Source organism: Oncorhynchus keta, chromosome 25, assembly GCF_023373465.1.
Source record: "Oncorhynchus keta strain PuntledgeMale-10-30-2019 chromosome 25, Oket_V2, whole genome shotgun sequence".
Classification (NCBI taxonomy): domain Eukaryota; kingdom Metazoa; phylum Chordata; class Actinopteri; order Salmoniformes; family Salmonidae; genus Oncorhynchus; species Oncorhynchus keta.
The window spans coordinates 20777402-20790235 of record NC_068445.1 but is presented as its reverse complement, the minus strand read 5'-3'; the positions used below and the strand labels follow the sequence as shown (position 1 = coordinate 20790235).

Sequence of the window (12834 nt, the reverse complement as noted above, 5' to 3'; positions counted from 1 at the left end):
TGGGACACAGACTGTTATTTCTGTGGTTATGTGTTTCTGACACATGGGGAATGTTCCCATAACATGGGTCACAAGCAGGTGGGATAGTGTATCCAGGGCACATGTACTTGACCTTTTTAAACATGGCCTGAACTGATCCTGTGAGGAAATTATGGGGTGTGTTTGCTCAGCTGAAGCTTTGTAAAAAGTTCAGCCCCATTTAGAGTGTTCTACGTCTGTGTGGAGAAGTCTACACTTGTATCATAGATTTAGAGTGTTCTACGTCTGTGTGGAGAAGTCTACACTTTTATCATAGATTTAGAGTGTTCTACGTCTGTGTGGAGAAGTCTACACTTTTATCATAGATTTAGAGTGTTCTACGTCTGTGTGGAGAAGTCTACACTTTTATCATAGATTTAGAGTGTTCTACGTCTGTGTGGAGAAGTCTACACTTTTATCATAGATTTAGAGTGTTCTACGTCTGTGTGGAGAAGTCTACACTTTTATCATAGATTTAGAGTGTTCTACGTCTGTGTAGAAGTCTACACTTTTATCATAGATTTAGTGTTCTACGTCTGTGTGGAGAAGTCTACACTTTTATCATAGATTTAGTGTTCTACGTCTGTGTGGAGAAGTCTACACTTTTATCATAGATTTAGAGTGTTCTACGTCTGTGTGGAGAAGTCTACACTTTTATCATAGATTTAGAGTGTTCTACGTCTGTGTGGAGAAGTCTACACTTTTATCATAGATTTAGAGTGTTCTACGTCTGTGTGGAGAAGTCTACACTTTTATCATAGATTTAGAGTGTTCTACGTCTGTGTAGAAGTCTACACTTTTATCATAGATTTAGTGTTCTACGTCTGTGTGGAGAAGTCTACACTTTTATCATAGATTTAGAGTGTTCTACGTCTGTGTGGAGAAGTCTACACTTTTATCATAGATTTAGCTGTCTTCCCTCTAAAGGCCTTTTGTTTCTGCATGCAGTTAATTTCTGTGTTGATTAATTGGAGTGGGAACTGAACGTTACTGGACAGGCGGTAAAACATTTCCTATCTCATTAAACCACTGTTAGAGCTGGTCAAACTGGAGGCGCTGATGAGGGAGGCTGATGAGGGAGGGGGTGGAAAAGTGCTACTTCTGAACCATTTTTTGAATGGTTTTGTGTAAGTAGAGGAAAGGGGGAGTAGATAAGTAGGCTATTTGCTGATGGCTACAGTAGGTTGTGGTTTGTTAGGTTTGTGATGTATTTGATATGTCACCACAACCACTGCTCTTGATCTCATTTTACATTAATTGGTGGTAGGAGAGGGGGCGGGGGATCTGACCCTGACTGGAGGGATGCAGATCTCACCCTGATTTGAAGGGATGCAGATCTCACCCTGACTGGAGGGATGCGGATCTCACCCTGACTGGAGGGATGTAGATCTCACCCTGACTGGAGGGATGTAGATCTCACCCTGACTGGAGGGATGTAGATCTCACCCTGATTTGAAGGGATGCGGATCTCACCCTGACTGGAGGCATGCGGATCTCACCCTGACTGGAGGCATGCGGATCTCACCCTGACTGGAGGGATGCGGATCTCACCCTGATTTGAAGGGATGCGGATCTCACCCTGACTGGAGGGATGCGGATCTCACCCTGACTGGAGGGATGCAGATCTCACCCTGACTGGAGGGATGTAGATCTCACCCTGATTTGAAGGGATGCGGATCTCACCCTGACTGGAGGGATGCAGATCTCACCCTGACTGGAGGGATGCGGATCTCACCCTGACTGGAGGGATGCGGATCTCACACTGACTGGAGGGATGCAGATCTCACCCTGACTGGAGGGATGCGGATCTCACCCTGATTGGAGGGATGCGGATCTCACCCTGATTGGAGGGATGCGGATCTCACCCTAATTTGAAGGGATGCGGATCTCACCCTGATTTGAAGGGATGCGGATCTCACCCTGATTTGAAGGGATGCGGATCTCACCCTGATTGGAGGGATGCCGATCTCACCCTGATTGGAGGGATGCCGATCTCACCCTGATTGGAGGGATGCCGATCTCACCCTGATTGGAGGGATGCCGATCTCACCCTGATTGGAGGGATGCCGATCTCACCCTGATTGGAGGGATGCCGATCTCACCCTGATTGGAGGGATGCCGATCTCACCCTGATTGGAGGGATGCCGATCTCACCCTGATTGGAGGGATGCCGATCTCACCCTGATTGGAGGGATGCCGATCTCACCCTGATTGGAGGGATGCCGATCTCACCCTGATTGGAGGGATGCCGATCTCACCCTGATTGGAGGGATGCCGATCTCACCCTGATTTGGAGGGATGCCGATCTCACCCTGATTTGAAGGGATGCGGCTCTCACCCTGATTTGAGGGATGCGGATCTCATCTCCCTGATTTGGAGGGATGCCGATCTCACCTGAGGGATGCGGATCTCACCCTGATTTGGAGGGATGCGGGACTGGAGGGATGCGGATCTCACCCTGACTGGAGGGATGCGGATCTCACCCTGACTGGAGGGATGCGGATCTCACCCTGACTGGAGGGATGCGGATCTCACCCTGACTGGAGGGATGCGGATCTCACCCTGACTGGAGGGATGCGGATCTCACCTGACTGATCTCACTGACTGGAGGGATGCGGATCTCACCTGACTGGAGGGATGCGGATCTCACTGACTGGAGGGATGCGGATCTCACTGACTGGAGGGATGCGGATCTCACTGACTGGAGGGATGCGGATCTCACTGACTGGAGGGATGCGGATCTCCCTGACTGGAGGAATGCGGATCTCACCCTGACTGATCTCACTGACTGGAGGGATGCGGATCTCACTGACTGGAGGGATGCGGATCTCACTGACTGGAGGGATGCGGATCTCACTGACTGGAGGGATGCGGATCTCACTGACTGGAGGGATGCGGATCTCACTGACTGGAGGGATGCGGATCTCACTGACTGGAGGGATGCGGATCTCACTGACTGGAGGGATGCGGATCACACTGACTGGAGGGATGCGGATCTCACACTGACTGGAGGGATGCGGATCTCACACTGACTGGAGGGATGCGGATCTCACACTGACTGGAGGGATGCGGATCTCACACTGCCTGGAGGGATGCGGATCTTACTGACTGGAGGGATGCGGATCTCACCCTGACTGGAGGGATGCAGATCTCACTGACTGGAGGGGGATGCAGATCTCACACTGCCTGGAGGGATGCGGATCTCACCCTGACTGGAGGGATGCGGATCTCACCCTGACTGGAGGGATGCAGATCTCACTGACTGGAGGGATGCAGATCTCACACTGCCTGGAGGATGCGGATCACACTGACTGGAGGGATGCAGATCTCACTGACTGGAGGGATGCAGATCTCACTGACTGGAGGGATGCAGATCTCTCACTGACTGGAGGGATGCAGATCTCTCACTGACTGGAGGGATGCAGATCTCACACTGACTGGAGGGATGCAGATCTCACACTGACTGGAGGGATGCAGATCTCACACTGACTGGACCCTGACTGGGGATGCAGATCTCACTGACTGGAGGGATGCAGATCCCTGACTGGAGGGATGCGGATCTCACCCTGACTGGAGGGATGCGGATCTCACCCTGATTGGAGGGATGCGGATCTCACTGCCTAATTTGAAGGGATGCGGATCTCACCCTGACTGGAGGGATGCAGATCTCACCCTGACTGGAGGGATGCAGATCTCACTGACTGGAGGGATGCAGATCTGACACTGACTGGAGGGATGCAGATCTCACCCTGACTGGAGGGATGCAGATCTCACCCTGACTGGAGGGATGCGGATCTCACCCTGACTGGAGGGATGCGGATCTCACCCTGACTGGAGGGATGCGGATCTCACCCTGACTGGAGGGATGCGGATCTCACACTGACTGGAGGGATGCGGATCTCACTGACTGGAGGGATGCGGATCTCACACTGACTGGAGGGATGCGGATCTCCCTGACTGGAGGGATGCGGATCTCCCTGACTGGAGGGATGCGGATCTCCCTGACTGGAGGGATGCGGATCACACTGACTGGAGGGATGCGGATCACACTGACTGGAGGGATGCGGATGACACACTGACTGGAGGGATGCGGATGACACACTGATTGGAGGGATGCGGATCTCACCCTAATTTGAAGGGATGCGGATCTCACCCTGATTTGAAGGGATGCGGATCTCACCCTGATTTGAAGGGATGCGGATCTCACCCTGATTGGAGGGATGCCGATCTCACCCTGATTGGAGGGATGCCGATCTCACCCTGATTGGAGGGATGCGGATCTCACCCTGATTGGAGGGATGCCGATCTCACCCTGATTGGAGGGATGCCGATCTCACCCTGATTGGAGGGATGCCGATCTCACCCTGATTGGAGGGATGCCGATCTCACCCTGATTGGAGGGATGCCGATCTCACCCTGATTGGAGGGATGCCGATCTCACCCTGATTGGAGGGATGCCGATCTCACCCTGATTGGAGGGATGCCGATCTCACCCTGATTGGAGGGATGCCGATCTCACCCTGATTGGAGGGATGCCGATCTCACCCTGATTGGAGGGATGCCGATCTCACCCTGATTGGAGGGATGCCGATCTCACCCTGATTTGAAGGGATGCGGCTCTCACCCTGATTTGAAGGGATGCGGCTCTCACCCTAATTTGGAGGGATGCCGATCTCACCCTGATTTGGAGGGATGCCGATCTCAACCTGATTTGGAGGGATGCCGATCTCACCCTGACTGGAGGGATGCGGATCTCACCCTGACTGGAGGGATGCGGATCTCACCCTGATTTGAAGGGATGCGGATCTCACCCTGACTGGAGGGATGCGGATCTCACCCTGACTGGAGGGATGCGGATCTCACCCTGACTGGAGGGATGCGGATCTCACCCTGACTGGAGGGATGCGGATCTCACCCTGACTGGAGGGATGCGGATCTCACCCTGACTGGAGGGATGCGGATCTCACCCTGACTGGAGGGATGCGGATCTCACCCTGACTGGAGGGATGCGGATCTCACTGACTGGAGGGATGCGGATCTCACCCTGACTGAAGGGATGCGGATCTCACACTGACTGGAGGGATGCGGATCTCACACTGACTGGAGGGATGCGGATCTCACCCTGACTGGAGGGATGCGAATCTCACCCTGACTGGAGGGATGCGAATCTCACCCTGACTGGAGGGATGCGGATCTCACTGACTGGAGGGATGCGGATCTCACTGACTGGAGGGATGCGGATCTCACTGACTGGAGGGATGCGGATCTCACTGACTGGAGGGATGCGGATCTCACTGACTGGAGGGATGCGGATCTCACTGACTGGAGGGATGCGGATCTCACTGACTGGAGGGATGCGGATCTCACCCTGACTGGAGGAATGCGGATCTCACTGACTGGAGGGATGCGGATCACACTGACTGGAGGGATGCGGATCACACTGACTGGAGGGATGCGGATCACACTGACTGGAGGGATGCGGATCACACTGACTGGAGGGATGCGGATCTCACTGACTGGAGGGATGCGGATCTCACCCTGACTGGAGGGATGCGGATCTCACACTGACTGGAGGGATGCGGATCTCACCCTGACTGGAGGGATGCGGATCTCACCCTGACTGGAGGGATGCGGATCTCACCCTGACTGGAGGGATGCGAATCTCACCCTGACTGGAGGGATGCGGATCTCACTGACTGGAGGGATGCGGATCTCACTGACTGGAGGGATGCGGATCTCACTGACTGGAGGGATGCGGATCTCACTGACTGGAGGGATGCGGATCTCACTGACTGGAGGGATGCGGATCTCCCTGACTGGAGGAATGCGGATCTCACCCTGACTGGAGGGATGCGGATCTCACTGACTGGAGGGATGCGGATCACACTGACTGGAGGGATGCGGATCACACTGACTGGAGGGATGCGGATCACACTGACTGGAGGGATGCGGATCTCACTGACTGGAGGGATGCGGATCTCACTGACTGGAGGGATGCGGATCTCACTGACTGGAGGGATGCGGATCACACTGACTGGAGGGATGCGGATCTCACACTGACTGGAGGGATGCGGATCTCACACTGACTGGAGGGATGCGGATCTCACACTGACTGGAGGGATGCGGATCTCACACTGCCTGGAGGGATGCGGATCTTACTGACTGGAGGGATGCGGATCTCACCCTGACTGGAGGGATGCAGATCTCACTGACTGGAGGGATGCAGATCTCACACTGCCTGGAGGGATGCGGATCTCACCCTGACTGGAGGGATGCGGATCTCACCCTGACTGGAGGGATGCAGATCTCACTGACTGGAGGGATGCAGATCTCACACTGCCTGGAGGGATGCGGATCACACTGACTGGAGGGATGCAGATCTCACTGACTGGAGGGATGCAGATCTCACTGACTGGAGGGATGCAGATCTCTCACTGACTGGAGGGATGCAGATCTCACACTGACTGGAGGGATGCAGATCTCACACTGACTGGAGGGATGCAGATCTCACACTGACTGGAGGGATGCAGATCTCACACTGACTGGAGGGATGCAGATCTCACCCTGACTGGAGGGATGCGGATCTCACCCTGACTGGAGGGATGCGGATCTCACCCTGATTGGAGGGATGCGGATCTCACCCTAATTTGAAGGGATGCGGATCTCACCCTGACTGGAGGGATGCAGATCTCACCCTGACTGGAGGGATGCAGATCTCACCCTGACTGGAGGGATGCAGATCTCACCCTGACTGGAGGGATGCAGATCTCACCCTGACTGGAGGGATGCGGATCTCACCCTGACTGGAGGGATGCGGATCTCACCCTGACTGGAGGGATGCGGATCTCACCCTGACTGGAGGGATGCGGATCTCACCCTGACTGGAGGGATGCGGATCTCACCCTGACTGGAGGGATGCGGATCTCACACTGACTGGAGGGATGCGGATCTCACTGACTGGAGGGATGCGGATCTCACACTGACTGGAGGGATGCGGATCTCACCCTGACTGGAGGGATGCGGATCTCCCTGACTGGAGGGATGCGGATCTCCCTGACTGGAGGGATGCGGATCACACTGACTGGAGGGATGCGGATCACACTGACTGGAGGGATGCGGATGACACACTGACTGGAGGGATGCGGATGACACACTGACTGGAGGGATGCGGATCTCACTGACTGGAGGGATGCAGATCTCACCCTGATTTGGAGGGATGCGGATCTCACACTGACTGGAGGGATGCGGATCTCACAGACTGGAGGGATGCGGATCTCACACTGACTGGAGGGATGCGGATCTCACACTGACTGGAGGGATGCGGATCACACTGACTGGAGGGATGCGGATCACACTGACTGGAGGGATGCGGATCACACTGACTGGAGGGATGCGGATCACACACTGACTGGAGGGATGCGGATCTCACCCTGATTTGGAGGGATGCGGATCTCACACTGACTGGAGGGATGCGGATCTCACTGACTGGAGGGATGCGGATCTCACTGACTGGAGGGATGCGGATCACACACTGACTGGAGGGATGCGGATCACACACTGACTGGAGGGATGCGGATCTCACTGACTGGAGGGATGCGGATCTCACTGACTGGAGGGATGCGGATCTCACCCTGATTTGGAGGGATGCGGATCTCACACTGACTGGAGGGATGCGGATCTCACTGACTGGAGGGATGCGGATCTCACACTGACTGGAGGGATGCGGATCTCACACTGACTGGAGGGATGCGGATCACACTGACTGGAGGGATGCGGATCACACTGACTGGAGGGATGCGGATCACACTGACTGGAGGGATGCGGATCACACTGACTGGAGGGATGCGGATCACACACTGACTGGAGGGATGCGGATCACACACTGACTGGAGGGATGCGGATCTCACTGACTGGAGGGATGCGGATCTCACCCTGATTTGGAGGGATGCGGATCTCACACTGACTGGAGGGATGCGGATCTCACACTGACTGGAGGGATGCGGATCTCACTGACTGGAGGGATGCGGATCACACACTGACTGGAGGGATGCGGATCTCACTGACTGGAGGGATGCGGATCTCACCCTGATTTGGAGGGATGCGGATCTCACTGACTGGAGGGATGCGGATCACACAATGACTGGAGGGATGCGGATCTCACCCTGATTTGGAGGGATGCGGATCTCACCCTGATTTGGAGGGATGCGGATCTCACCCTGATTGGAGTGGGTGGCCCCTTTCCATTTAATGCACTCAAGCCATATGAAACCTTGACAGAAATGTCACACTTGCCCAACCATGCACACACTGTAAACTGAACCAGACATTTATTTCAACTCCAACAGCTCTTAAATCTGCTTGATTTGCATGTTGAATCATTATGTGATATCCACAGAGTTCAGACATGATGATATTTCCCCCACCGAAAGTCACGAGCAGCAGTCTGAGTTGAAAGGATGGATTCAGCAGAAAAAAAGTGGAACCAAAGTTGGATTTAATTGTATATGTGCCTGAGGAGTAAAAGGAAGTGAGTAGATCTGTCACATGATACACTTTCAGTGGGAGAAGTCAAACCTCTGCAATCAGGACACTTACTATTTGACTTCTGAAGGAAAGAGGATATATATTATCTGTGAGTAAGGCTGTGATTTAGCTATAATAACACTGCTGTTCATTTGAATTGGTGTGAATTGTGAAATGACTGAAACACTTTGGGATGTAAGTTTAGACTTTTGGTCTTGGTGTCAGGTCATCAGCGTAGATGGTTGTTTAATTGTCAGTTAGGCTAGCGTGCTGCTCTCTGATTTATTCACGTGATGGCCTGTACTGTGAGAAGACTAAACTTATAACATGTCAATTGGTTAAACTATGTTGCTGCAAGATTATTGTCCTGCTGTGAGAAACAGGTCCAATTAAGATCCTACTGTACATGGTTAGTGTGTGTTTCAACAAAGATCTTCAATATGAAAATATCCTATTATTTTAGTGTGGCGGGATATATAGGACCCTGCCATGTCCTTGTTCCGTCTGTGTGAGGGCGATATGTCCTATCTGTGCAACCCACTGATCTGAGAGGACACAGATTATCTGTGCTCTGTGACACACATGGCCCTCAGCTACACACCACAGCCAGAGCCATGGCCAAGTGGTTTCAGCTATCCTGTGGCACCGGGACCAAATAGGTTTTTAATGGCTCTATGTTGAACAGGATGCTGCACTGACTGCATAACAATGTGCTCACAGGATCAGAGCACTCCGTGGTTGTGTAGATTTCCGGACTAGTAAATTCATGGATGGGTTTAGACAGGTTTGTCATGTTATACTGTTTAGGCTAGTTGTTTGACCATTCATTCTGATACTTAATTGGGGAAGCAGTGGTAGCCTGCAGGACTGATGTTTTTGCTGATGTGTGTTTCTACCCCACAGTCTGCTTATCACAATGTGTGTTCCATTTCCTGTGGTTTCAGGTCAATGACCTCCCAACACATTCCATGGTCTGACACACGATGTAGAGGGAGGCGAAGGCTGACAGACTCTACTTGTGTGTTTGATCTAGAGTAACCTCTCCGTTTTGCCAAGAATGCAGTCGTAACTCAGAATGCCTTTTTTGACTTAATTTGCACACAGCATGAGAGAGGCATGTAACTGACAATTAACCTGTAAGTCTGTCATTGTTTTGTTTAAAAACAATTGTTTGTGGGTTCGCTATGCGAGGAAACTTATAAGACAAGCAGAACTACGTGGCTAAGAACTGTTGTAACGGGGATTATTATCGTAGCAACACACCTTTTGGAGTGAAGGCAATCACGTGCTGTGTTAGCTAAGTTTTCATGTCTTCGGGTGTAGTTCATAAAGGTTGAAGTGTGTATGTTAGGATGGTAACGTTATAATAATTAAGGATGAAGTGTGTATGTTAGGATGGTAACGTTATAATAATTAAGGATGAAGTGTGTATGTTAGGATGGTAACGTTATAATATTTAAGGATGAAGTGTGTATGTTAGGATGGTAACGTTATAATAATTAAGGATGAAGTGTGTATGTTAGTATGGTAACGTTATAATATTTAAGGATGAAGTGTGTATGTTAGGATGGTAACGTTATAATATTTAAGGATGAAGTGTGTATGTTAGGATGGTAACGTTATAATAATTAAGGATGAGGTGTGTATGTTAGTATGGTAACGTTATAATAATTAAGGATGAAGTGTGTATGTTAGGATGGTAACGTTATAATAATTAAGGATGAAGTGTGTATGTTAGTATGGTAACGTTATAATAATTAAGGATGAAGTGTGTATGTTAGGATGGTAACGTTATAATAACTAAGGATGAAGTGTGTATGTTAGGATGGTAACGTTATAATAACTAAGGATGAAGTGTGTATGTTAGGATGGTAACGTTATAGTAATTAAGGATGAAGTGTGTATGTTAGGATGGTAACGTTATAATAATTAAGGATGAAGTGTGTATGTTAGGATGGTAACGTTATAGTAATTAAGGATGAAGTGTGTATGTTAGGATGGTAACGTTATAATAATTAAGGATGAAGTGTGTATGTTAGGATGGTAACGTTATAATAATTAAGGATGAAGCGTGACTTCATGCCACAAATAATAAGTGTGAAGTTTGATTTCCTCCCTTCTGTAATAAGAGGTATTTTTCCTTTATTCATGTGTTTAATCTGATACTGTTATAGCGCCGGCTAAACTGTTTATGTCTGTAAGCACTTCAGAGTTATACCAAGCTAATAAGTCACTCGTAAGACTAGAAGGTTGTAAGAGTGTGCTTAACTGTATTTTCATTTACTTTATAGTTCGGACAGAAGGTGATAATTCTGACTAAAACTACAGAATAAAGCCGCCAGTTAAAGTCTAGGAACGGTTGTGCTCGTGGTTACTGGAGGGAGCTACAAGGCATGCCAATATAACTAATGGTCAAGATGTTGAGAATGGTGCTAATTCAAAAGGGGTCTAAATATTTACATTAACCTTGATTAGAATGGTAACACAACGATCAACTCGGTTGGAAAACTGATTTCCTTCAACCAATCAAGAAAGGCCTAGGAGCCCTTCAACATCTACAAATTCACCAGGACTAGACTAAGAAATATCCCTGTGCATATTGTCATGTCTCTCGTCCTTCTTATCATGTCTGACGTCATGCGTTTGTATGTTGTGTTTTGTAATTATAGGCGTGTCGCGACTTCCTGGACCTAGCGGAGACCCACAGCAGGAGATGGCAGCGGGCGCTGCAGTATGAGAGAGAGCAGCGTATTCACCTGGAGGAGACCATAGAGCAGCTAGCCAAGCAACACAACAGTCTGGAGAGAGCCTGGAGAGAGGCCCCCACACTATCCGCCAACACACCCAGCTCCCCCACCACCAAGAAGGGTAAGGCCCCTTCGCCAGGACTAATGGTCCATGGTCCTTAGGGCTTTAGACTAACAGGCCTCCTAGTCCATGGTCCTTAGGGCTTTAGACTAACAGGCCTCCTAGCCCATGGTCCTTAGGGCTTTAGACTAACAGGCCTCCTAGTCCATGGTCCTTAGGGCTTTAGACTAACAGGCCTCCTAGCCCATGGTCCTTAGGGCTTTAGACTAACAGGCCTCCTAGCCCATGGTCCTTAGGGCTTTAGACTAACAGGCCTCCTAGCCCATGGTCCTTAGGGCTTTAGACTAACAGGCCTCCTAGTCCATGGTCCTTAGGGCTTTAGACTAACAGGCCTCCTAGCCCATGGTCCTTAGGGCTTTAGACTAACAGGCCTCCTAGTCCATGGTCCTTAGGGCTTTAGACTAACAGGCCTCCTAGTCCATGGTCCTTAGGGCTTTAGACTAACAGGCCTCCTAGTCCATGGTCCTTAGGGCTTTAGACTAACAGGCCTCCTAGCCCATGGTCCTTAGGGCTTTAGACTAACAGGCCTCCTAGCCCATGGTCCTTAGGGCTTTAGACTAACAGGCCTCCTAGCCCATGGTCCTTAGGGCTTTAGACTAACAGGCCTCCTAGCCCATGGTCCTTAGGGCTTTAGACTAACAGGCCTCCTAGCCCATGGTCCTTAGGGCTTTAGACTAACAGGCCTCCTAGTCCATGGTCCTTAGGGCTTTAGACTAACAGGCCTCCTAGTCCATGGTCCTTAGGGCTTTAGACTAACAGGCCTCCTAGTCCATGGTCCTTAGGGCTTTAGACTAACAGGTCTCCTAGTCCATGGTCCTTAGGGCTTTAGACTAACAGGCCTCCTAGTCCATGGTCCTTAGGGCTTTAGACTAACAGGCCTCTGTGAATTTGTGGAAATAGGACATGCAAGCCATGTCAGATGGTTTTGAATTAGATTGTCTATGTAATTAAGGATTAGACTGGAATAGACTAGAAGATACATTTCTTATGAGTAGTGAAGTAGCATGATACTAATAATATTGAAATGGGCATAATCACCTCTCCATCGTGATAGCCATTCTAGTGTATCAGAGTAGCCGTGTATCACACAGAAATGGATGGATATAGAAGTATTGTTTGTCCATCTGAAGTTGTATTGAAGTTGGAGTTTTCCCTCCCATCTCGTCAGGAATTGAGTTCAGTACTTCGTTAGCCTGCAGGGACATTACCTATTAAAGCCAATTATCCATAATTAATCTCCATGGTTTGTCGATTAGCTACTGTAACCTACTGTACCTTCCCCTCCACAAATCATGTGATTACTGCCACACCAGTATAGAGCAGGGTGCGTGTTACACACAATACCTTAGTGTGTGTGTGTGTGTGTGTGTGTGTGTGTGTGTGTGTGTGTGTGTGTGTGTGTGTGTGTGTGTGTGTGTGTGTGTG

The 12834-nt window shown here is 50.4% G+C and overlaps 1 protein-coding gene across 3 annotated transcripts in view; it reads left to right on the top strand.

Moving 5' to 3' along the window:
* LOC118358390 (oxysterol-binding protein 2-like) overlaps window positions 1-12834 on the top strand; it is a 98953-nt gene that overhangs the window by 69637 nt on the left and 16482 nt on the right. For all 3 annotated transcript variants that reach the window (XM_052478853.1, XM_052478854.1, XM_052478855.1), the window contains one exon: window positions 11211-11409. In XM_052478853.1, the coding sequence (XP_052334813.1) occupies window positions 11211-11409 (199 nt within the window). The remainder of the gene's footprint in view (window positions 1-11210; window positions 11410-12834) is intronic.